At 40.7% G+C, this 27,854-nt stretch overlaps 1 protein-coding gene across 1 annotated transcript; it reads left to right on the top strand.

Moving 5' to 3' along the window:
• The first annotated feature begins 23,348 nt into the window (after window positions 1-23,348).
• ADRA2C (adrenoceptor alpha 2C) lies at window positions 23,349-26,529 on the top strand. The gene has a single exon (XM_044062796.1). It carries the CDS (start codon window positions 23,948-23,950, stop codon window positions 25,238-25,240), a length of 1,293 nt encoding a protein of 430 aa, XP_043918731.1. The 5' UTR covers window positions 23,349-23,947; the 3' UTR covers window positions 25,241-26,529.
• The last annotated feature ends 1,325 nt before the right edge of the window (window positions 26,530-27,854 follow it).

Here is a 27,854-nt window from a genome sequence, read left to right as displayed (position 1 = left end):
AATGGGTAGATAGGCATGGGTTACCCTCTGAGTCCTGGCAAGTGTGTGTATGTGTGCAAGTCTGTATATTTATAGGATACAGCATTCTGAGGCCACATTCTCCTAATACAATACAAATTTCCATACAGTATAAGGGATACTGATGTTGCTGACCATAGGAGAGCCGTGACAAAGCATCATCCTACTATCCCTATGGCATGTGCAATAGATGCATATCCCTATAGTAGCATTCGAGATAGACAAGGGGTTGTATTGTAGTCCTGGTCAATGTGTGATTGTGGGTATGTCAGAGTATTATCCATGGGTTTCAGTGAGTACAATATCCAATGTGGGGTGTGGGTGCCGGGTATACTGTCTTTACACCCTGGTACCCGCGGTACATGTCCTGAGGTCCACTGTGTGGGGACCACTGTCACCATCAAACATACAGGTAAATGATTACACTATCCAGCCCAATGATCCATGTGCTGTGTGCAACTTATCTATAATAAAATGGACACACTGACAAGGTAGTTAACACTGATAAACCCAAGTCTTTCAGATGTGTGTATTACTGTTATGTGTTTGTCAGTGTGTATATGAAAGTATGTCACACTATGTATTGTTCTTAAACAGTACATCCCCCATTACCATACTGTACAAGGCCTGGTGATGTTCTTCACTTATCAAGTAACCTGGGACACACCTCATCCTAAAAGCTGTGTAGTGTGTGCAATTAAGGCCACACACATTAGTAGCAATAAGTACCTAGGTAAGGGTTCTACTCTCAGTGTTGCCAAGTAAGAGTGTGTGTGTGTGTGTGTGTATGTGAAATGATCTACTTCAGTTTGCAGAATATACATGTCCCAGGAGGTCATCTGTGTGAGAACTGACTGGCAAATGCTAACATTTCACAGGTATCATCTCATGGAAATGTATTCCATCAAAACTATTAATAGATGTGTAAATGCCCTCTTCCCCACTGTATAGCTATACAGCGATACTGGGGTTGGTATATATAGCTGTGTGTGGATCTTGTGGACACAGCTACCATAATTGCGGTTATTGTTGTGTGTATCCCTCCGCTTTGTCAGCTGTAATACTGTACAGTTTATGTTAACAGGTTGAGTAGTTGTCAATCACACTATCTGCGGTTATACATCACACCACACCCTCCAAAGTGTAGGGCTATGCCACCCACACCAGCACACCTATGTTTACCAAGTTGAGGATTGCACTACATTGGAGAAGGGGACATATACCCTGCCAGTACCATCATCAATGGCATTAAACTAGCAGATTGATTATTTCTCAATGTGATGTTGTGCCTGTTCTGTCTTGGTGGAATTACATAGGCTAAAATGGGTTCCCTGCAAAAGTACATACATCCGTGTGTACAGTATTCTCTGTGTATTGAATCAACACCACAGCCTCTGTGTGTGTGTGCGTGTGTTTGTGTGTGTGTGTGTGTGTGTGTGTGTGTGTGTGTGTGTGTGTGTGTGTGCGCGTGCACGCGCTTATGTGTTATACACAAACATGTGGTGTGTACCACCCAGTACACGTACCATTGTCCACTGTAGAAGGGCTGCTGACATCAGCCACCATGCACTTACCTGTATACACCCCTCAGACTTATCAGGCATGTGGCACATGCAGTAACTGTTATACAGACCTGTGACTTGTGTTCAGCTGTACCCAGGATATGGCACAGTCAAGGTGTCACCACAGTGCCATACCCCTTGTAGGAAACAACAGAAGACCAACATCCTGCTGCCACATAGACACCTACAACATAAGCGGAATACATTATGGAGACCACAATCACTCAGTGTTATTAACAGCTATAATGCATCATGGCTGAACAGCTACACATCCTGACATGTAAGCATTAAACTTTAGTGCTAAAAACTTGTTACACAGCATTACATTGGTACACCTTAGTACAGTCACCCTGTGCATCAGAACCATATTTGCCTGTCCCTGCATCAATATTATCGATGACAGGGATGTGGCACAGGTATCATCATATGCACAGGGCGTGTTGTGGGTTTTCTAGAGACCTAGGCTGAGCCATTTGTTTGACATCATCTGTGTGTGTTAGTGGGTTTCATTATTAATTTGGCTGTGCAGATGTGGTGTGTGTAGTTATGGGGTTCCCCTAGCTGTGTTGGTGATGTGTGTGTGTATGCATGCACACAGTTCTGCCATGTGACTGCCCTATGCAGGGGTTTGTTGGACAGCTGCAGACCATACCTGGCAGGGTGTGCAGTTCACCAACGGACACAAGAACTGCATCTGCCAGGGGTTCCACAGGCACTACCAGGTACAAACCAAGATATGGTACTCTCCCCTGATGATGACATATATCTGTTGGATCCGGGTCCCTCTTGGGACAGGCCAGGGCCATGTGCATGTGGCCTGCTATGTTGTGGTGTGGACAGCACCCTCCCTGCAGTGCTGGTGCCGGTACTGCCACTATGGGAGCGGCTCTGACTTGTTGTACATCCACGTCAACTTCCACCTGTTGGTGTTGCTGACCTATGTCCACATGGCTGTCACACTACTCTAGCCATGTGCTCAAGCACAGACATTGCATGGTCAAGGATTCCCACCATTTCACCCAACCGTCTATCCAGGACCTCTGCAAAATAACGGTAGGTACCTGCAAGTTCACAGATATTGTGAATAACAGCAGAATGATCAGCCCTCTGAAACCTCAGACCCTGACTGTTATAACATCCCATATGTGCCTGCGCCTCCATGGTGGCCTGAAACATGTGTCTGGTGACACCAGCTGTGGCACTTCTGTCAGGGGCATGATGACCAATAGCCCTCCTATGAGCACCCCTGTACATCTGCCTGTGTGGTACCTCACCAGGCATCCGGCTATGGCTGCTGTGTCCAGACATACTTGCTATAGTCACCACACTTCCCTGTCCCATGCCACCACCCACCAACTGTCCCTCATCTATGGCCACTGCTGATGGGGTATGTATAGGCAATGTGACTGTGTGTGGGGATGGGGTGGATAACAGTGGGATGTCAAATGATGGCACAGCTTCAGCCCCTGCTACCCCTGCCTGTGCCTCACCACACCTATCATCATTGTCAGATTCTGTATGGACATTAACATCAGTTTGCCTGCAGGAGGGACCCTGACCCACCTCACCACCTGTGAGGGGAAAACAGTAAACTCACTTTATGACCTGTACATCATTGTTTAACTGTACACACACACACACACACACACACACACACACACACACACACACACACACACACACTTACAGGTGAGGTTGCACAAAGATATTACACGCAGACCTCTCATTACCCATCTGTCAACATGCATGACATATGGCACTCAATAGCATACACTGCAGCTATAGTCAATCCCTGTTACCAACATACATCTCTGTGATGCATGAGTTGTGCTAGTAGGTAATTTCCTTTCCCCCGGAACACACTACACCCATGTATACAGCATTGCTGTGCACCTGTTCAGCACCGGGGCATGTACTGTGCTCCATACCTCACAGGTGTATATGCCATTGCTGAATGTGTATATGTGTCAGTTATGTTTGCTCTGCTGCTCACAGCCCCTATGTGTTTGTCTGACATATATCTGGGATGATACATGGACAGATGTCAATAGTGAATGCCTGAAATCTGATTTGCAGATCTCATCATCAGTGGTACATGTATGAGCAATAAAATATAATTACATTGACAACCTTCAAGGTTTACTGTGGCTATGAGGAGTGTACACACCCTTACTGACATGGCACTCTCTTCCTTTATATGGCATGGGGTGACAATACTGCACGTTAACATTACACAAACCTGATATGTAACATATGACCTGTGCAATCAAATGCAGTATCAAACAAATACGTTAGCTGTGCAGATGCTAATTGAGATGCATACAATATGTGGGTGCATAAGTGTGCACACCCTTAACATGATGGTTTGTTGCATCAACTGTTAAGTGTACTACAGCAGTCACTATTCCTGGAAGGCACTTGCCAGTATTTGGTCACTCTGCCCTTCAAATGTCCCCCAACTCTGCAAGATTGCTAGGTCAACTCATGTGCACAGCCCTTGGAGGTCACACAGTGCCTTCACTATTGCTGTAGAGTCAGGGTTATGTCTGCCACAACTCATGACCTTGACTGTGTGCATATACAGCCATTCTTAGCAAGCTTTGGATGTCTGCTTCAGTTCACTGCTGTGTTTCAGGATGACATCCCTTCCCATCCTCAGCCTTTTTGCAGATGCTTGACAACTATGGGCCACACATGAGTGTCATTTTGCATTGTCCCAAATTCAGAACACCATGTGTACCGGCCTAGTCCCTGCTAATGGACAGCAAACATGCAGGTGTACACAGGCACCAGCAAAGTACAGATGGGGATGGTGGGCCTGAGGTGGAGTGAGGTGTTCCTTGTGCAGCACATGCATCTTAATTGATACTGTCTGTAGGTTTCAAACTTGGTCTTGGTACACCATGACACATTGCAACACATCTTTGGAGGACTTTTGATGTTATGCATATGTTACCTGTACAGAGCCCTGGCTGATGTTTCCTGTGGAATAACTGTCCCATCTGATTACCCTAACCCATAGGCTACACTTATGCAGAGTCCAGGCAATTGTCAACACAGGTACTGCACAGCCAGTACTTGCTATACATTCCTGCAACTCCCTCAGTGTTGCGGCATGTTTCTAGGCAGTCTCCATGACCAGTTTGCAACATCTGTCGTCATCTGTCTTGGATGGCCTTCTGTTTATTTTCTGCATTAATGTTGTCCCATACTTCCTTGTCACATACATGACTGTGCACTGTGTGCCATAGTATATGCAATGGTGAGGTAAGGCTACATGTCCCACTCCTGCATGCTACCTGTATGGGTATGTGATCCTTTCCATGGCTTGTAAGATGTGTGCAAGCCACGACTGCCTCTGCTGCAGGTGAGTGGGCAAATGTGATATACATATGTCTTGGACTGCAGACCATTTCTTGGTGTGACATTTAGGACCTGTACTTGATGGAATGTGCATACTCATGAAGAGCGAATGCTGTCAGTATCTGAAAAGCTGCTTCCACAATATGTTATTTGGAGTGTGTGCACACATATGCCTCCAGTGTTTGTTAAGGTATATATTCCCCATATTTGCTGTCCTAACAATAGGATTCTATATTACACATTCATTGCTCATGTTAGAACCACATTACAAGTTGTAAGGGTTGTGGAATGTGGCATTGTGATATGCCATTGTGTAGATCTGTAACAATTGCTATTGTAATAGTGGTATATACACTGTTGTAACACTGTATAAGGGTGGTGTTTCAGACATGTTCCTACTATAGGCCATTTGTCCCACCATTATGTTCATCTCTGTGCACACATCTTGCAATGACAGGTTGTTAGTTATATTGCAGAACTCTTACAAACCCTTCAGATATGCCACCATGGTGACCACTGTGATACAGTGCAGTTAACAGCAACAATAAGTGAACATGTACAGCATGCATTATGGGTATGTGTGTTAAATGTGTGCTTGGCAAATACCATGGCCATAACATGGCCAGTGAATTGGCAAACCTGAACAAACAGCACCATACTCACCAGATACAGGCTGCTGCCTCAGAGTTATACCAGGGGAATCTACATAGTTGTGTGAGAGATGCGATGTCAGTAGCCACACCTGTGGTATTGCAGGACTCTTACATACCCTTCAGATATGCCACCATATCTGACCACTGTGATGTAGTGCAGTTAACAGCAACAATAAGTGAACATGTACAGCATGCATTATGGGTAGGTGTGTTAAATGTCTGCATGGTAAATACCATGGCCATAACATGGCCGGTGAATGGGCAAACATGAACAAACAGCACCATACTCACCAGATACAGGCTGCTGCCTCAGAGTTATACCAGGGGGGGCTACATAGTTGTGTGAGAGATGTGATGTCAGTAGCCACACCTGTGGCATTGGTACAGGGTGGGAGCAGCATTTCAGTACATCAACAGTTCAAACCCACAATACTACAGATTATGCACATCTGTTCATTACTACACTGCAGCAACAGACTATATCTGTTTTATCTCACATATGCATGATTAAACTTTACAGATGCAGATGGATAAGCAACAGTGGTCTACTGATGTACCCTGTGGCCTTACCTGCATGCTCCTTGTCCATTGTGTGGGTAGCACCCACCTCTACAATGTTATCAGCTGGGTCTTCGCTTTGCTGGTGTGCAAGTGCCTCAAGGCTGGTAAGGAACTCCTCAGCATGTGTCGGGGGGCTGGATGGTATGACCCCCCCATGGCTAGCAGGACCCTTCTAACTGCAGCAGTACGCTGACAGGCATGGCAGATGAGGTCAGTGCACCGATGTCAGACCTGCTTATTACTGCAGTTATGCAGGCTGACATCGTTTACCCTGTGGAAGAGCTTGTTCTACAGGGTAGTCCTCTCATGAAGATCATGGGCTTTACAGCCAAAGAGGGTGTGGTGGTGCTGCACCAGGTAGTTGATAATCACATCATTTTCCTGGGGGGAGTAAATTGGCAGCCGTTCTCTAGACATGGTGCCTGAAAGACATAAAGAGGAAAAAATGTCTGAGGACCTCATACTGCAAGGATATAATATTTGTTAATTGACATCTCTGTCTCCCCCCCACCATATCTGCAACAATAATCTGAACACACAACTCAACAGGTATGTTTACAGTAAACCTACTGTTGGGACATATATCGTATTCTACAACAAATAGTGCAATGTGTTTCTAGTCATGTTCCATGTTGAAATACTATCATTGGTGGCCTGTTGCTAACAATGTCACCTGCATGCCGTTGTAAGGGCCACTATGGTTCTATATATGCATGTGCTCTGTTTGCTATGTGACTGCTCCAAAGCTGGTGTTTTGTGTTAATGGGGAAATTTATGCATGCAGTTAGAATTAATCCTGGATTGTGTGGACTATTACTACCCACATATGTTCTATAACTGTGACACAGTAGCATGTTTGGGAAGCCTGGTCCCAGCAGAACCACCTCTCCCACCTCATCTGGCCATGTTACCAGGCCACAGCACATCTGAGATCCACCCTGGGACCTCATCATCTGCTGGCCTTGCACTACCTTCAGGAGGAACCACCTCAGAGGATGATGTTCGTTCCCCCCTGGGAGCACACACAGACAGGATCCTGTCACCTGAAGTCAGGTGCAGGGTTTGGTGCATAGGGAGTTCCACAAAGACTTTGGGGATGTGCTACACCACCTTAGGCCCTCGGTACACAATTACAGGGTCCGCATGCTCCTCCTGCTCAGTCCCCAGCTCAGGCACCTTCAAGGCCGTGAAGGTGCAGTTGTGACTGCCCATGGGTGGGGACCTTGGTCCCATTGTTTCCATTTGGGGGCTCATGGGCTTCCACTTTCCAGACACTACTCCTTATACAAGGTGTTTACCCACCACGTATCATATACTGCCCCTGTATGCTGTCTTGTCTGTCTCCCAACCCAACCTACCTCCACAAATACAGCTACTATCCTTCCCCAACATATCACTTTCACCTTCACAAACAAGGGCAATGTGTTCCCAACATGGATTTCACACCAGAAATAACTGTCCATTTTGCACCCGCTTACAACTGTATACATATATATATATATATATATATATATATATATATATGTGTGTGTGTGTGTGTGTGTGTGTGTATAGATATGTGAGGAGAGTGTGTTGAGTAGATGGAAAGAGTATTTTGAGAGGCTGATGAATGAAGAGAATGAGAGAGAGAGAAGGTTGGATGATGTGGGGATAGTGAATCAGGAAGTGAAACAGATTAGCAAGGAGGAAGTAAGAGCAGCTATGAAGAGGATCAAGAATGGAAATGCTGTTGGCCCAGATGACATACCAATGGAAGCATGGAGGTGCTTAGGAGAAATGGCAGTGGAATTTCTAACTAGATTGTTTAATGAAATTTTGGAAAGTCAGAGGATGCCTGAGGAGTGGAGAAAAAGTGTTTTGGTACCTATCTTTAAGAATAAGGGTGATGTGCAGAGCTGCAGTAACTACAGAGGGATAAAACTTATTAGTCACAGCTTGAAGTTATGGGAAAGAGTAGTGGAAGCAAGGTTAAAAAGGGAGGGGATGATTAGTGATCAGCAGTATGGTTTCATGCCAGGAAAGAGTACTGCAGATGCAATGTTTGCTCTGAGAGTGTTGTTGGAGAAATACAGAGAAGGTCAGATGGAGTTGCATTGTGTCTTTGTAGACTTGGAGAAAGCATATGACAGGGTGCCTACAGAAGAGTTGTGGTATTGTATGAGGAAGTCGGGAGTGGCAGAGAAGTATGTAAGAGTGGTACAGGATATGTACGAGGGTAGTGTGACAGTGGTGAGGACTGCAGTGGGAGTGACAGATCCATTTAAGGTGGAGGTGGGATTACATCACGGATCAGCTCTGAGTCCTTTCTTATTTGCAGTGGTGATGGACAGGTTGACAGATGAGATCAAACAGGAGGCCCTGTGGACTATGATGTTTGCAGATGACATTGTGATCTGTAGTGAGAGTAGGAATCAGGTTGAGGAGACTCTGGAGAGGTGGAGATGTGCTCTAAAGAGCAGAGGAATCAAGGTCAGCAGGGCTAAGACAGAATATATGTGTGTAAATGAGATGGAGGGTAGAGGAATGGTGGGGATGCAGGGAGTAGAGCTGGTAAAGGTGGATGAGTTTAAGTACTTGGGATCAACAGTTCAGAGTAATGGTGAATGTTGAAGAGAGGTGAAGAAGAGAGTACAGGCAGGGTGGAATGGATGGAGAAGAGTGTCAGGAGTGATTTGTGACAGACGGGTACCAGTAAGAGTGAAAGGGAAGGTCTACAAGAGGGTAGTGATACCAGCTATGTTATATGGGTTGGGGACAGTGGCATTGACAAAAAGGCAGGAGTCAGAGCTGGATGTGGCAGAGTTAAAGATGTTAAGATTTGCACTCGGTGTGACTAGGATGGATAGAATTAGGAATCAGTATATTAGATGGTCAGCTCATGTTGGACAGTTTGGAGACAAAGCAAGAGAAACGAGATTGCGTTGGTTTGGACATGTGCTGAGGAGGGATGATGGGTATATTGGGAAAAAGATGCTAAGGATGGAGCTGCCAGGTAAGAGGAATAGAGGAAGGCCTAAGATAAGGTTTATGGACGTGGTGAGAGAGGACATGCAGGCGGTTGGTGTGACAGAGCAAGATGCAGAGGATAGGAAGAAATGGAAAGAGATGATCCGCTGAGGCGACCCCTAATGGGAAAAGCCGAAAGAGAATGATGATGCAGCACAGTCATTCAACAGTAGGGAAAATGCATTTATATGGATTCACTTTATAACCTCAAAATACTGAAATATCGAATTTCAGTATCTCGAGACTATAAAACCGAATCCACAAAACACAGACACAAAAAAATGTGAAATTCACAACACCAAAAACACTGCACACACTATACCACACATACACCACAACACCCACATCACAACATAAACAAACAAAACTACACACATACACAACTCATACACACATAAGCAGGGCAAGCCCACTGCACCCCATGTGGGGCTGTGCCCCACACCCCTACTTATATATACTAACTCCGAGATCGCACAAACACAAAACAAAAGCCAACTCACACACGCACATTCTCCGACCCCTCACACACATCAAACACATCAGCACACTCACACACACTCTAACTCCCACTCAAAACCCTTAGAAAACACTTACCTGACATATCACCTACATCCACACACGGCACCGCGCACCATCAAAACACAATCCCTGACATTATGCAGCGTAAGGTCAAAACCGCGAATTCGACATATATTCAAGTTCGCGATTATGACCTTTCGCTATTTTTAACATTCGGCTTTATAGTCTTGAAATACTGAAATTCAACATTTCAGTAATTCGAGGTTATAAAGTGTTTCCATTTATATATATATATATATATATATATATATATATATATATAAAAACATACGTATATATACATATATATATATATATATATATGTGTGTGTGTGTGTTTGTATATATGTAGATGTACACACACACATATATATATATATATATATATATATATATATATATCTTTTATCTGTATATATATATATATATATATATATATATATATATATATATATATATATATATATATATATATATATATATATATATATATGTGTGTGTGAGTGTGTATCTATAGACATGCATATATATATATATATATATATATATATATATATATATATATATATATATATATATATATATATATATATATACATATACATATATATATATATATATATATATATATATATATATATATATATCTATGGAGTGCATTCAAACATCAGGGCCACACTCTCCAAATCTCCTTCCTCCACAGCTGCAGTGTTCTGCCTTGCTACAAATCAGAAGGGTGTCACATGTGGACACAGCCTAACATTAGGGGGTATATATAGGGACAGATTGCAGGTAATCCTATTACAAACCTATGAAGTTTGTGCATGATACAGTTCCCATTAACATGACTGTCCTGAAGGTGGTGGGGTCTGAAATTCATATGTCTATCATAACTTCATTACTTCTACCTCCAGCTATTTGCCACACTAATATGCATGTCTTGAGGTACAGAACACACACTATGATGGCTTACATCTTGTCATTCAGTGCTGATCTGCACAGTTGACAGGTATGGCCCACTGCCACCAGGGCCAGATGCTATGTCCTTAGCAGTTGTTCAGCAGGACATAATTACAAGTCTTGATGGCACATATAAATTTTTCCATATCATCTATCCCATTGTTACAGACGAAGTACTACATTCAATTACATGCATATATGTTTCACATACATGTTGTAGCATTGTCCTCTCTTCTATGTACACTTTATGTTTCCCTTGTTTTATATAATTTTGTTTTGGTTTGGTTTGTAGTTTTATTTATTTTTTCCTCTTTCTCTTTCTCACTCCCTTTCTCTCTCTCTCTCTCTCTCTCTCTCTCTCTTTCCACTACAGGGAATGAGTTGCTTTGAATAGGTTGCAGCATGGATTTTGTAGGTGATGCTCATGATCAGGTGATGGCCTCTGCACCAATCCGTGTTCACCACTTGCTAATTGCATGCAGCCAGCTGTGTAGTTTTTCCAATTACCACTGTCATGACAACCCACTACTAAAATTACTGCATCATGTGGGGATTGTCCATTTACTTTTCCTGTATGGAAGACATTCTTCATGTGTGTGGGCAGCAGTGTTACAGACAGCAGGTAGCAAAACCTCTTACAACATGACTTGCAAATAGAAGCCAACTACATATTTGTATAAGGTTCCAGACCAACGGACAGTGTGAGTATCGTTGTTATATGCATTGAATGCTGCTAGCTTTACAGGGTTTGTGTGTACATACTAGTTTTGCATGGAATGCAGTCTGCATAGCTCTCAACTGTGGACCTACCCACATGATGGCCAGAGGACTGGCTGTTATGTTTTGTCTGTTCACCACACAGGTACTGTCTCTGATATATCAGTGGCATTCTCTTTGTTGAGTGCTATCAGTACACGGCTACATCTATTTATGTTTCTGACTTCATATTCCTGAATAAGGGTGTGTTGCAACCAATCCTGTAACACCAGCAATGTTCACAGTGTATAACAGCATTATTGCAAATATGGCCCTGTGTTCCAGTCTCTGTCCTCCACCTATATACCAGGCTTTTTCCATATGTCATGTAGAAAGAGGTTGTTAAGTAGTGGCCTATCATTATTTAATGCTGGCATTCCTGCTATAATTCCAGTGATGTTGTGGACTCCCACACAAATTGTAGGGTAGGATCCATATACATGAGGGCTACAGCTGGACAAAACGTGTATGACCTTGTACAGTCCAGAGATCTGTGTATATAAAACACTGTTATATGCCCTTGTAAGTCATTTTATTAGGGAGGGGTATGCACCATTTTTAACCTAGGCTGTTACAACATGTGAGGGATATCAGTAGTAAGACACATGAAGGTATAAGGCTGTACATTTTCATATGTTCACCATGGGAACAGTGGTAGGCTACAGCTTTCTGTCTTACAGATAGTTCTGCTTGTCAGTATGATAGTGATATTTTAAGTTAAGCATTGTTATGTAACAGATACAGTTTCATTGTGACAACTTAATTAATTCTTTTCCCCCTAGGGGTTGAGTACAGAGAGTAATTGGAGGCTGCTGAACTACATCTGTAATTAATAAGTGTTGATTGATTCATATCTTCAAGGCAAGTGTTTTTGTACTGTTGTACTACTTGAAGGCCTTAGCCTGGACAGCAACATATGTTATGTTGTCAGATTACTGTATCAAATGTTTTGTTTGAGAGTTGCATTAGTCAGTTATTATATATTTCAAACACCTAACTGCTATATGAAATTGCATATACAACTGAAATAGTACACAAATACAGATTTATATGTATGCAAACTTGTGTATGGTGTCATATCCTTTGACTTGTATGTAGGTATATGTGTCATGCAATAATTGTCTTTTGTATGAAAGAATCAAACACTGTCCATTTTAAAAGATGGCAACTGTAGGAATACTGGCTGTTCGATATGCTGTGCACCCTTTAAATATATATCTTCTTATACATATCTATAAGTGGTAATATATGTATATGTGTATGCATGTGTATATACATATATATCTATATATATTTATATATAGATAAATATATATATATATATATATATATATATGTGTGTGTGTGTGTGTGTGTGTGTGCGTGTGGGTATGTATCATTGGAATGTTTACTGCTTCCACATTGTACATTCCATATGGTAGACAGGTAGACAGACTGTTATGCATGATATATTATTGATATTATACTGACATTGTACAGCTGAAATGGATTACTGTTAACTGGGAGTGTGGCCTAATGGTTAAGGTGTTTGCCTTACAAACAAGGTACATGGTTTGAGTCTCACAAGAGATACTTGGCTAAGCTCATAAGGGCAGTTAGCCTAGTACTAACCTATGAACTTGTTGTGGCTATGTTGTGTAGGGTCCTGGTTATAAAACTTGCAAGTGTTGCTTATTGTGTTGCAAAGCAGATCTGTTCAGCTGTGGAGGAGGGGATGATATCAATAATTACAAGAGGTACTTATTTTGGGCCCCTTCACCCCCATTAACAGTGCCTTTGGTCAGATGTTTTGCAGTGAGAGGTTCAGAGTGTGTATCCAAAGTGCAAACGCAATACACATATAATTTAACACAATATAAACACAATATAATTTAATACAATCAGGAAGGTGAATCAAAGAACATATGCATTTATGCATAGTTGTAAAAACACAGGCAGGGAGCCCACTGTTTGAAAAGAATTCAAAGATATACTTAATCTGATGGTGTCCAGATACATTTTCTATGAGTGTGGGTTTCAATGCACTTTTAAGGAATGTGAGTTCCAAGGCCAGACAGGTTTACTGTTGATCATGCTAAGTTTGTTTTTATTGTGAAACTATATATATATATGTATATATATATATATATATATATATATATATATATATATATATATATATATATATGTATAGCAAATGGCTATCAGTGTTTGCACTATAAATTTGAAATAAAAGTTTTAAATCAAGTCTAAATATCTGTAATCATTCTAGAAGTAAAGAAGAAAATAGTATGTACGCTGACAGGTTTGAACTGTGTTTTATAGTAACTGGGGAGAGAGAGAGGCATGGGTCTTGGGTGGGAACAAAGAGGGATGATCCATTGCCCTGCCTAGGGCTCCATTTGACCATGATGTGGCTCTGGACCTACTCAGCAATGAGCTTTATGCATGTAGAACTAATCTGATATACTTTTTTCATGGGACAAGAGTCCGTTGTATGGGGGTATTGTGCTGCCCAGGAGATCCTTTTCTTTATCATAGGTTAAGTGAGGTAGCAGAATTAATCAGTACTATTCCTTTTGTAAATATGATTATCTTTTAGGAAATAGGCAATGTGCAGCATAAAATGTGACATGGTTTACTGAAGGTGGATTCAAAAGGTGTATGCATAGCCTAGAGAGCTGACTTTGGGTAAGTACAAGGAAAGGTAGTTAGCAGTGATTCACAATAAACATAAAAGTGCAACAAAACAGCTTACAACTCAGTATAAGATTATTGTACTGAGCATCTACTCTGTTATAAAGAAAGATGTTTTGGGAGGGTGGCCTAATGGTTAAGGTTCTTGCCTTACATACACACGATGCAGCGTTTGAATTTCACAAGGGATAATTGGCTAGGCTTTAAATGACTCGCAAGGGCAGTTAGTTTATTACTAATCAATGAACCTATGTGAAGTCAGAACATCAGAAATTAAAGGTTATTGCTTCTTACTAAGAATTGGAGAACACCCTAATTTCTTCTTACATAAAATCAGAGACCACCCTAATGGTGAAATCTCAAAGATTCTACCAGATGTCTCAGCTACTCTGTGCCAGATCCTTTCAATCTCCAAGTGCAAGAAATCTGGACAAAGTCAAAAATTATGGAGGAACAAAGGCTCAAACTCTGGGACCAGATTTTAAATACTAATCTTATGAAGCTAGAAAATTGCTAAAGAAATATGTTTTGTATTAACATGCATTTTCTGAAGGGAATGAAGTCAGAAATTCAAATGTACAAAATTTCATGATGTCAATCGTTGATGATTTGCCTTCCATCCATCCACAACTGCTTTTTCCCCATCACAGCTCTCAACCTTCCATCTCTAACATGTGAAACAATGCTTCCCATAATAGGTTCATAGGTTCATAGGTTAATTGTCCTGCAGACTTTACAAGCCTAGCTATATATATATATATATATATATATATATATATATATATATATATATATATATATATATACATATATATATATATATATATCCTAAGTTGTCCCAATTGTCAGTAGTTGGGTAAGTGAATTTCACAGAGGAATGAATCTGTGCTAATTAATAACTACTACCTTTCTCCATGAGGAACATGGGCGCCACCCAATGAGTAAATGTACAGTCACCCATCCATTGATCCAGACTGTGCTTGAAGAGGGTTAGAGAGGGACTCTGCTTTACGTGAATGGGAAGCTTTTCCTTCAGAAAATGCACGGTAATACAAAACAGGTGGTAGTATCTGGGAGATATATCTGTCTCTCCAGAATGATTTGCTCATGTCAGAGGGTAGGTAAAGATCTCTGAAGCAAATGACCCTCATGCAGTTTGAATCATGAATGTGTAGCATTTCCATCGAGGTTGGGTCAGAGACTGCTCTGTAAACCAGGCACAGGCCACCCCTTAGCAGCCTGTAGGATACAGTGGCATGACTTTCAGTCTTTTCCTGTAGGACTTGTTTTGTGTACCCTGTGTTTTCTTGGTGAGAAACCTCTGTGGTCTCTCCAGCTGTTGCAGGTGTCTGGTGAGATACATGCAAAAGGAAGCACTGTAGTTCATTTTTTGTCTGATGACTGCCAAATATAATGAAACTATAACATTGTTAGACCTAGATGCAATGCCTTTACTGATGAGATATGCCACATAGAAAGATTTCCTCCTTACCACTGTGGAAATGTTGTAGTTGAAGTAAAAATTGCTATCAAGCTGAGTACCCAGATCAGGAAGCAGAACAGTTTGACCCTGGATGATTCAACCCCAATGCAATTATATACATTTTCATATTTAAATGTACATTTATTGCCTATGAGAATATGTATTGGATAATTTGACCTTGGATGATTTGACCCGGGACTATTTGACCCCAAATAAAATTTAATAGAAACATTTTTAAAAATAAATAAATAATAAACCACACAAAATTTAAGCAAACAGTTTTTCGATTAAAATGTAATATTTTAATCAGGATGTTTAAATAAAAATTTAATATATTATTTCATTTTTTTAATATGTTAATGTTAGTTTATTTAATCTATTATTTAATATGTAATATGCAGGTCCCAAGAAAGCTGATTTGGGCAGTACTGCGGTGGTTCAAAGCCCTAGAAACATTCGTAGAATTAGTACAGGCTATGGACAAGGACCCAATGACTCAAGTATGAACAGTGTTCTGCTTCAGAGAGGGGTTCCCAGTGGGATTCATTGTTCACCAGGGTTCAGCTCTCAGCCCACTGCTGTTCATACAGGTGATGGACTACATTAGCAAACAGGTTGGAGGGGACAGATCAATAAAGTTACTGTATGAAAATGATGTGGTATTACAGGCAGACTCTGAGCAAGAACTTCAGCAAAGGATAGGGGAATGTAATGCAAAACTGAAGGCACATGGGATAAAACTAAACACAGATAAGACAGTGGTAATGGCAGCAAATCGGGGAAATCAGAAGAAGCTGAGAATTGAGATAGAAGGGAAGATAGTGGAACAGGTAAACAGCTTCAAGTATCTGGGAGGGGTTGTTGAGGTGAAGGGAATTCTGAATTAAGAGGTCAAAGCTAGAATTAGACGGGCTGCAGCCAACTGTCATAGAGTCGTAGGTGTAGTCTATGATAGAATACCAAAGAAGCTGAAAGACAGTGGTGCGACCAGTACTACTGTATGGTACAGAAGCCTGGACAGCAAAGACAGAGCAGATGAAGAAGCTAGAGGTGATGGAAATGAAGTACCTGAAGAGGGTCATAGGATGCACACTGTTGGACAGACGAAGTAATGAGGACATAAGAGCAGAAGCCAACGTAGCTTTAATTGCAGAAAATATCAAAGAGAACCAATTACGGTGGTTTGGATACGTGCAGGAAAGCAGAAGACAATCTGGTGAAGAAGATTTGGGACAGGCAAGAAGAAGGTAAGAGGAAACTATAATGTCCAGCAAAGAGATGGATGGATTTTGTGAAAGAAGAGCTGTGAAAGTCAGGCATGAATGTTGATGAAGGCAGGAGTGTGGCACTGATTCAAGAAAGATGGCGTCAGTTAAGACAATGCCCAGACCCCATGTAGAAAATGGGAAAAAAGGGGGATGATGATGATGACAATGATGATGACAAAGTTAATTAATAACGAGCTTTAATATGTTTAAAATGAAATCAATTTTGACTTGTAATCAGGAAGTTAATATGATTTCTAGTATTTTAGGTTAGGCCATTAAGAAATAGGAACCAGTAGGTGGCAGTAGCTAAATATTCCTATTTTGCTGTGATACTTGTCGTAATACTGTTTTAGGAAAACTAAATTATGACTGTTTGCTGGGAAGAAAATCACTTGATAGTTTATGTGGTACATTTCTTTTAATGATAAAAGTTTATGCAGTATGTTTCTTTATAATACTAACACAATGCTTTCATAAGTGTCTTTATAAGGTTGTACAAGTGTCCACACATTGGATAATAAAATGTTATTGTTTGCCATTATTTGTACACTGTAAGCCTATACTTTTTTCTGAAAAATTTTAGATTTTAAAGGGAGTTCAGAGATACAACTGGGAATATTTAAGAAAGTATTTTTTCTTGGATGCTTTTCTAGTTTGTAATACTTGGGGGATGACTTGTGGGGAGGTGGGGTGTGACGTTTGCTCCAAATCTCTCAGCTAGCAGGTTGGATATTACTTCTGGTTGAGTATGGGTGGTGCCATCCACAGCCAGTTCAGTACATAGCTGGGTATTCCCTTTAGATTACAGATGTAGTTAAATAATGCCTTGTGATTATCCTAAGCCAGGGAGGCTATTTTTGCTTCATAAGTAGCTTTGGAGGATGTGACAGGATCCCTGATTAGTTTGTTTAGGATAGAGAAGGATTTCTTCCTCTGTTGAGCAGTTCCCTCTTGTGCTTAGACATTAGTTTATTTCCCTTGTTGTATAGCCTGTTTATGCTGGATCCACCAAGGTGGCTTGTGTTTCTGGAAAGACCTGTTTTTAATCCAGTTAGGAACAGCTGATTCTTTACAGCTGCTAAAGTGGTTGTATAGGGCATTAGTGTACACATCTGCATAGGAGTCCATGTTATCTGTGTTTGAGGGGGCTTTGAAACTTTTTATATCATCGCTTAGTAGGAGGTTATTTGTTTTGGAAAAATTCTTAAGTGTTTTTGAGCTTGATGAGGTATCTCGCCTTATAATTATATCAAAAGTGATTGATTTATGGTCAGATCTTACAAGAGAGGACATCATATGGGGAGAGGTATAATGCTCTCCCACGTTAGTGAGCACTATGTCCAGGACATTTGAGACCCTCATGGTTGTGCTGACTAGCTGCCCCACAGCATTTGCATTGACAAAGTACAAGAACCTCTGAGACAGCAGGTTTGTGGTGGTATATGTTTCCCAGTTGATGGTAGGATAATTAAATTCATCCATGAGTAAGGTGTTGGGCTGTATGCCAAGTGACTCCAGTAAGTCCAAGTATGCAGTATGCTTTTCCTGGTTCATGGTGGGGGATGTATAGCTAGCTATGATGTGGTAGGGGATCTTGCCTATGGTTAATGGATATGGAGTGGCTTCAGATAGTCATACTGTTTGACCAGTGTCGAGGTCCACCTATCCTTCATGAAGATGGATACACCTCCTCCTTTGGTGCTTTCACACTCAGATTGTGGTCTAAACATATGGAAGACATTGTAGCTCTGTATGGCCAGGGTGCTCCCACTGCTCTGCACCATGTCTCAGTGACTGCACATGATGTCAGCATCATCCAGGGTGAGGAGTGCTTCCAGGCAGTGCAGTTTCTTGTTTAGACTCCTAGCAGTAATTATCAGTACCTTGAGTTTACCTAGAGAAGATTTTGATACATTGAGAGGTTGATAATTTTGTCACTGCCTAAAAAGGTAAAATAGGAGTGGCTAATGCCTGTGCCAGTATCTGAAAGCCTAGATGAGATAGGGGTAGACCATCTCTAGCAAAGCAGCCTGGCCTGCAAACCATGTCTTCTCAAGCTGACAGATATTGGATCCCCTTGAACTGATACCAGAAGCTAAGCCAATTGTTATGCAAAACAGCTTGGCTCCACAAAAGGGGTGGTAAGTTGTCCTAGTGACATCGAGGTAACCCCAGATATTGGAATCAAATTAGATTATATTGAAAAAGAACTGCACAAACTGGGTCCAAACAAAGCACAGGAAGGAGATGGAATTAGTAACAATGACCTGAGAACTCTTCAGCATGAACTTACAGTGCCATTATATCTATTATTCACTATGTCATTTAAATATGGGGAGATTCCTCAAGGTTGGAGACATCCGCTTATTAAAACTGGTTTTAAGGGAAAGGGGAGCAGGACAAACCCAGAGTCATATAGACTCTTAAGGCTACTTTCATGTTGTGGAAAAATATTACTGATAGGTTGGGACTTGAAACCATATATCAACATGCAGATGTTGAAAACAGATATATTACCACATGCAACATGTTGTTCTATAACAATATAATAACTATGAATGAAAAATTGTGCTGTGATGTACTTTATATAGATTTAACTTCAGCATTTGACAGGGCCATACACAAAACACTGATCAATAAATTTGTGCAACTAGGTATTGATGTACATTTAATAAGATGGGTAGCTGCATGGCATACAAATAGACATGGCAAGTATCATACAGCAACTGGACAGGTAAAATTCTTGTTTACTGTCAGGGTGTCCCACACAGGGCTCTGTCCAAGGCCCTTACTTGTTTAGATTGTATCTTTCAGACCTAACTTTTTTCATCTGAGGTGTTCTACAGTCTATATGCAGATTACCTGAAATTGGGTAAACTGACTGCATGTGTTACAGATAAGGCATGTCTGCAAAATAATGACTAAATTGACCATTTGGGCACAGGAGAATAATATGCTGATAAATACATCAAAAACTAAGCATATGAGATTTGGTAGGCATAAATTGAAAGGTGAATATTTAATACAGCAAACAGTGATTGAAACAGTAGACTCATTTAAGGTCCTGGGTATATGTGTAGATTCAGCTATGAGTTTTTCTAATCATATCAACCAATTGATTAATGATAGTTGTAGAACTATAGATTGTATTTATTTATTTAAAATTTGTTAACTGGGAAATTCTGACTTGGAACAAAGCCAATTTTCAGAGGATGACCAGAGAGAAACACTCCAGATGCATGTCTTTGTAATGTGGGAGGAAACCCACATGAATGCAGGGAGGACATCCTTTGGTTCTTTCACACTCAGAGTGTGGTCTAAACATATGGAAGACATTGTAGCTCTGTATGGCCAGGGTGCTCCCACAGCTCTGAACCATGTCTCAGTGACTGCACATAATGTCAGCATTATCCAGGGCGAGGAGTGCGCAGTTTCATCTGAGGTGTTCTACAGTCTAAATGTAGATGACCTGAAATTGGGTAAACTGATTACATGTGTTACAGATAAGACATGTCTGCAAAATAACTTGACCATTTGTGCACAGAAAGCACCCCAACCAAGATTCAAAGCAGAGAACTTCTTGCTGTTAGGTGACAACCCTACCACTGCACCACTGTCCCTGTATGTATAAAAACATTTATAAGATCTAGCAAATCAAAAATAATGAAGACCTTGTTTATCAGTTACATTAGACCCAAACTTGAGTATGGAAATCCAATAAGAAAACAAGCATGAGTAAACCAGAAAGAGTACAACAGAAATATACCAAGGGTATCCATGGATGTGAAAATTTAAGTTATTATGAAATACTAAAATATCTGAACGTGTACAGTGTCTCTTACAGGTATCTAAGAGGAGATATTATTCAGATATATATAGGGCATTTAGTGACATCTACCTCTGGGAATGTTTGGGGTTAACAAAAAGTACTAGAGAATCATCAGACAACCTATGTACAAGATTCTATAGGAATGAAACGTGTACTAATTAGTTCTTTGACAGAGTAGCTGATGCATGGAGCAGACTACCAAATTACATTAACGCAAGTACTAGTTTAAATATTTTTAAGAACGGCCTAGATACTTATTATGTTAACAAGTGCTTTTGGTATATTGGCTAGCTAGAAGGACATTAATGCCCGTAGTTGAAATATTTGTATGTATCTGTGGTTAAAGTCAATCAATTTTTGTTTTCATTGTGGCATCACCATTGGAGAAGGTAGAATTCTGCTTAAGACTAAGTTTATACCTGGTTGTGACACATAATCTGAGAGCTGTCATGTCTCTCTTCATATAGTCCGGAGAGGTACCAGCATAGACTATGAAGGAGTCATACTAATACTTGTGGCTGTGTGACTTGAATGCTTGACTGACTTTATAGAACCTGGCACCTAACAGGCAGCTGAACATAACCCACTCCTTATCCAGTCTAGTGAGGGGAATATCATTGTGTCTCACTATGGAATCTCCAATGACTAGTATATTGGGTGTTGTGGTGTTACGCTTTATGGGCTTATTTGTTGAGACACGTGTGTTTGTGTCATTATGTGTTGTGGTTGTTTTTTCCATTGTAGTGTGTGTAAGTGGTTTCTGAGGGCACTTTTTGGGAAGCCACTAGTCATTTGGAAAGTTACTAGTGAGTACCTCTGCATATGTGGGTTTATATGTTATGTCCTTTTTGACTGTGTGAAGTGATGTGTGGATGCTGACAACCTATGCTACATTGCCTCAGGATGCCCATTAACCTCAGGCTGGTCAGAGAGATGATGGGAAACTGCCCATCTTGATAACAGATTCTTATGGTATGTTTTATTTGGGAAGGGAATGGCTTAGTTTAACTGGGCTAGACTGGTCACCCAGAAGCAATAAAAAAGATCTATACTTTGTGTAGGCAAAGGTTGATCAATAAAGCAAAACTGCTCAGTGCACAACTGAGTTGCGCCTAGAGCAACAGAAGAGCTTGGAAAGGTTTCACTGACAGTTGTTTAGGAAAAAACTAATCTTCGAAGCGTTGCGTAAACAAGATTGCACTGCCGACTGAGCAACACTGAGCAAACACGAGGCTTAAATATTAGCCAGAGTAAACAAGAATAAGGCAAGCTACCAATCAGAAAGCACACAACAAGCCTTCCTCCAGCAATCCCCAACTCACACGGGTTTTGATCTACACACTTCTGCCACAAGTGTACAGGTAAAAGCCCTCAATATAAAATGGCTAGTATAGTGCTCATGTGCAGAAAACAAATACAGTCTAGATTTAGCAGTCCTGAATCTAATGGATATAATGTAGGAAACCTACTAAACATTTCATAATAACTTTAACCAGGAAGCTCACTTGTTAGTTAAAACGTGTTGTTTTATAGTTCAGTATGATTCACTATGGCTATAACTTTAAAATTTACTGACACAGAAATTTTCATATCACCACTACCAACACTCGTCAAGATTTCACAGTATATATTATACCGATCTACTACGTACCTCACACCTTGTATGCAATGCTGATCTTTATTTGTTCGGACTCCGCAGTGCTGCAGTGTTGCTTCAGGATAATATTCTTACAGATTCAATAATTTTGGTGCTAAGGTTTGTTTGTCCTTTCTGTTATTAACATCCAAACAATGAAAAGTGCCTCTATTACTCTCGATTTAATTCGAAAGCGATCAGTAATAAAGTAATTGGAAACTAATGTATTCTACACATCGGCAGAATTGTCAGCACCATATTATATTCTGCATTTTGTTATTTTGATAACTTTTACAGTATCGCACATCCTGTGGTCATTTATTTATCTGACTGAAAGTGTATGCGTGTATGTCTGTTTGTGTTGGGGGGGGGGGGGGGGTTAGATATCGAAATCACCTGAATTATTTTTGTGCACACACCCCACTTGGTATTTATATATTTATGACACTATCAGCACATCAAAGACTACCTGGTGGTTTTGAAACCTTTGCGTAAGGCAGCCAGGGTAATGCAAATATAATCGATTTATCAGAAAATCTGTACCGGAGATCTGTACTGTTAAACAATGTATGAAGCTGAGGTACATGCCGATGTACCTAGGTTTTAGCCAACTGTGCACGAATACAGATGCAAAGCTATTGGTAAGGTTAGTGGTTTTGTGGTGTGTGTGTGTGTGTGTGTGTGTGTGCGAGCGCGCGCGCTTAGACTAATGCTAAAACGTCCTTATTGCATCCTAACACTCCTCTGTCTACCTTATTCTAGCTATGGCATTTCAGTAAGCTTTGTGCATTTGTGAATTTTATAATTGTTTCGGTTATTCTCAGAGGTAGAAGTCCGCCTTTTAGCACTTGCTGACCAATAGGTTTCCTGTAGTCACATTGGAGCTATTCACTGATAACCTTACTGTCCATCAGAGTAAGCATCCCGGTTTGGTAAAAATATGCGCATATTTATCTATTTCTTGACTGATCAGCTGATTGATTTCTAATTCAGCAAGTCAGTGTGTATAAAAAATTATCAGAATGCAAGCTTAGTGGCCTCTGTCATAGATGGTATCACTTTAAGAGGCAAGTGTTAGGTTTAGCAGCATCACTTTCTGTAGGAGGGACTCCACAATTAGAATTACTGTAACAGCGGGTTTGTGAAATGTGTAAAGTGGATTGGATTCGTGTCGAAGTGTTATTGCCAAAGATTCAAGTACCAGTGGTTAATTACATCAGTATTTGTTTGTTTCGTTTCTTAAGTCTGGACGTGCTGATATGCAAGAACTTCAGTGTGCCACTAAATGGACTAAACAACATTTAATTTCCCTGGGCAAGGACAGTAGAAATCAAACAACGCTGCAAGTTCCTGGATCATTTGCAATAATACTGTTTTGTGAATACCGAACTTCATTAAGAAAAGCGATCATCAAAACACGAGACTAAAACGCCTGCTTTGGTCTTGTCCCTTAGAAAGTTTATGGAACACTAAAAAACTGATGGCTTGCTTCGTTGCATACAATGAGGAAAAGAAGAAGATTTAAATTGATACCTCTGCTATATGTAGCCTTCTGCACAATACATAGACCTGGGCGGCATTGCAGAACATCTATGATGGCAACATTTAAGTAACCACAATGGAGCAGTTTGTGAACAAATCTGGGATCAACGCTTCCAGTCTCCTGCCGGATTCTGAAAACCCCACAAATGGACAGTACACCTTCGATTCTATTATTGGACTAGCTGCATTGGTTGGCTTCATCATTATCTTCACTATTGTGGGCAATGTTTTGGTCGTTATTGCTGTCCTAACAAGCAGGGCTTTGAGGGCACCTCAAAACCTTTTTCTGGTGTCCCTCGCTAGTGCGGACATCCTTGTTGCGGCTTTGGTTATGCCATTCTCCTTAGCCAATGAACTCATGGGTTATTGGTACTTTGGAAGTGTTTGGTGTGATATATATTTAGCCTTAGATGTGCTTTTCTGCACATCATCTATAGTAAATTTGTGTGCAATAAGCCTTGACAGATACTGGTCAGTCACTCAGGCTGTAGAGTATAATTTGAGAAGAACTCCAAAAAGAATAAAATGTGCTATTATCACCGTGTGGCTGATTTCGGCTGTAATATCATTCCCACCGCTGATTTCTATGGACAGGAATCCTACACAAGATGCTTTGCCACAGTGCCAACTGAATGACGAAACTTGGTATATTCTCTTGTCCTGTGTAGGGTCCTTCTTTGCCCCGTGTGTTATCATGGTGCTTGTTTACATTCGGATATACCAAGTAGCAAAACACAGGACAAAGACATTGGCTGAGAAAAAGTGTGGGGCAGATGGTTCCTCTCAGACTGAAAATGGGCTAAGCCGAGGCACATCTCTTAAGACCAACGAGGAGAAAGAAAATGGACACTGCTCCTCTGCGCCCAGTAATCACAAGGCTCAAGACTTGGACGAAATCGATTTGGATGAAAGCAGCAGTTCAGATGGGAAGCGAAGAAGAGGTCGCAGGGAGACAACCAAGTCCAAAAGAGACAGAAAGAATAGCAGCAAATCAAATTCCTTTTCAAAGCAATCCAGTCGATTGTCCAGGTCTAGTAACAAGTCAATTGAATTCTTTTCTACAAGAAAAAAACGCAGAAATACGATATCTAGGAAAAAAGCCACCCAGGCCAGAGAGAAAAGGTTTACTTTTGTCCTGGCTGTGGTCATGGGTGTGTTTGTAGTGTGTTGGTTCCCATTTTTCTTCTGTTACAGTTTATATGGGATTTGCAGGGAGCCATGCGAAATACCTGAAACTTTATTTAAATTCTTCTTCTGGATTGGCTACTGTAATAGCTCACTGAATCCTGTAATTTATACTATTTTCAACAAAGACTTCAGGAGAGCATTTAAGAAAATACTCTGTAAGCAAAAGAAGAGACGTTTTTAATTGTAATTTGGACTTCTGTTCTTTTTCACTCAGTTGTGTTTGACACTGGTTACCATTGTGGGTCATGGGTCACATACTGTTGGTCACAGTGATCCCTAACTTGGGAGCAACTTTGCGAATTGTGAGAATCCGTGCGCAAACCTTGCAATGATGTGAAGGCTACTAAACCAAGCGTTGTGTTTAACCAGTGCACACGCCATAGGCCAAAATACATAACTCTGTACATGGCTTATAGTTATAATTACAGGCAGAAAGAAAGTAATTTAAAGCGCCTTTTGCTGAAATTTTAGAAATGCACCTAATTGCCAAAGTCTACGCAGGGTTGGAACATGTATTCTTTCTCTTTTTTTTTCAAGAAAGCATGCAAACAGCTGGTATAATAACTGGTGCATTCTACCAGCTTAATATTTTGGTAGGTAGGTAATTTTGCTTATTTCACGGCAATGTGCTTAATATCAAACGGCTCACGGCTTTTTTCGCCGAAATATACCATTCAAACTGTCAGCTTTTGGCACAACTGCTGAACGTTCATAATGGCATCAACATGTCATTGTTTCCAGAGCAAGAGAGCGGCCGACACTACGTTATTTTGAAAAATGTAATTCCTGGGTGGATGCTTTATCAGTTTCATGATTATAGCATCTGTAATAGTTTACGCTTCTACCACCCCAAATGGCTTATCTTAACAGTTTAAAGGTTGCAGGTTGCGGTGATGCTGCTGAAAATGGTCTAGTGAGATCAGGGCTTTATCCGGTCAACAAATTAAAAGTAAGATAAAATATGCTAAATGTTCTCATCTAGGGCGAATACGTTCGAGGTCGTGTGTGCGTGTGCGTGTGTTTGTGGCTAGCTTTGAAGTCCTCAGCATGAATATCAAGTCGAAGGGCCACTGCAGAATTAATGGGATTTGCGCTTCTTAAAAAATACAGTAGACCTACCGAGTTTCCTTGAAATTAAGCATAATGGATACGACACAGGGTCTCCGGCAGAACAAAATGAAGTCAAGGAATACGGCATTAGTTACCAGAGGTAGTGCCGCTTAGCAGGTAGGAATGAGTCACAAAACCCCAGCATGTTTCAAGAAATTATGAAACACTGCTTTTTTCCCCCTAAATTCCTCACTGTAAGGGGGTAGGACGTTGCTACAATTGTTAAGGTGTTTATCTTACTGAAGCAAGGTGGTGCAGAGTTTGATTCTGACAAGGGGAGATTGGCTAGGCTCATAGCTCTCAACCTTCCATCTCCAAAATGAGGAACACTCATCTTCACAATGTGGAACAAATGGGCAAAATGTGGAACACATACTAATGGCTTACTAACAACTTCAACTAGGAAGGTCATAGAATGGTTAAAATATGCTGGTTTTACTTATAAAGAAGATCCTTTAATGAATTAATATGATTAATTTCTATTTACCATGGATTTCACTTAAAACAATTTATAACACTGAATGTGTGACAGACTCTTTCAATGTGGAACTTTGAGGAACTTCGAGGAACATGAACTTTTTAATACCCCAAATGAGGTACGTTCCTCGTAATGAGGTACACTTGAGAGGTATGGCTAGGCTTAAAATAACCTACAAGGGCAGTTAGCCAAGTACTAATCTATGAACTGATATAAATGAGCTTGGGTACCCATAAACTGAATTTATTGTCCAGTGCATCTCAATATATGCTTTGATTTTAAGAGGACAGCTGCATGCATGGCTACTCCTTATAGCTGTTCACTACATTACACCACCACCCCCAAAACTTGAATATACCAACTCGGACAACTCCACAGTGGAAGGACGCTGGGGAAAAGAACATTCTCCCTCCAAGCCCACCTTGGTCTCCAGCAATTACTGTTTTTGCTCCAACAATAAGTGAGCAAGTGTTTCTAAGGAACCCCGATTTAAGTAAACATGTTGTGCAATACACCTCTGGAGTGTCTCTGATTTTTCGTGAAACTTTCTGATTTCGGGAGGGAATTTGGTTAGTTGAAGATAAATTCGGTGATATTTTCTGAAAAGATGGTGCGACAAATCATTAGATACAGACGTATTTTACGTTGAAAATATTCTATTTCAGGGCCTATGTAGTTATGTTTAAGTTAGTAATATCCGTATTTTAAAAGTATTCTTGATCCGGGGCCTTTGTTCGTGATTATCTGTGGCTTTGTTTCCGATGGAAACCTATGAGGTGCAGGTGTGTTCTTTTAATAGTGACTGTAAACGCTGGCTAGCTGACTTGCTGAGAGTCACAATGTCTGCAAGTGCATGTGAGAGGATACAACTCAGGACTAAAGGCTGAAGCTTGCTCACAAGACTCTTCGAATTATTAGCTAGAATAAGTACTGCAGTATCTGTTGTCGCAACCTTTTAAAAAACATCAAAATAAGGTAACCTTTCATGCACTTGCATGGGCGCATCAAACAACTCTCGTTCCCCGTTGCCTTAAATCGACTGTATGTGTGCGTGCGTGTGTGTTGCGTACCTGCACATGTGTTCACATGCTACATATACTCAGAATTCAACGCTGATAAATTTAGAAGCCATTATATTAGGAAGATCACAAAATGTTGCTACTTGTTTGTAAAATAGGGCTAAATAATTTTGTTACAGTCATTAACG

The sequence above is a fragment of the Protopterus annectens genome, chromosome 2.part1 (genome assembly GCF_019279795.1).
Source record: "Protopterus annectens isolate FY-2018-M chromosome 2.part1, PAN1.0, whole genome shotgun sequence".
Classification (NCBI taxonomy): domain Eukaryota; kingdom Metazoa; phylum Chordata; order Ceratodontiformes; family Protopteridae; genus Protopterus; species Protopterus annectens.
Note: the sequence above shows the minus strand (reverse complement) of the source record. Positions and strands in the feature narration are given on the sequence as shown.

Bases quoted from the DNA above. Each gene is read 5' to 3' on its own strand.
- ADRA2C (XM_044062796.1), top strand. From the start codon at position 23,948: ATGGAGCAGTTTGTGAACAAATCTGGGATCAACGCTTCCAGTCTCCTG.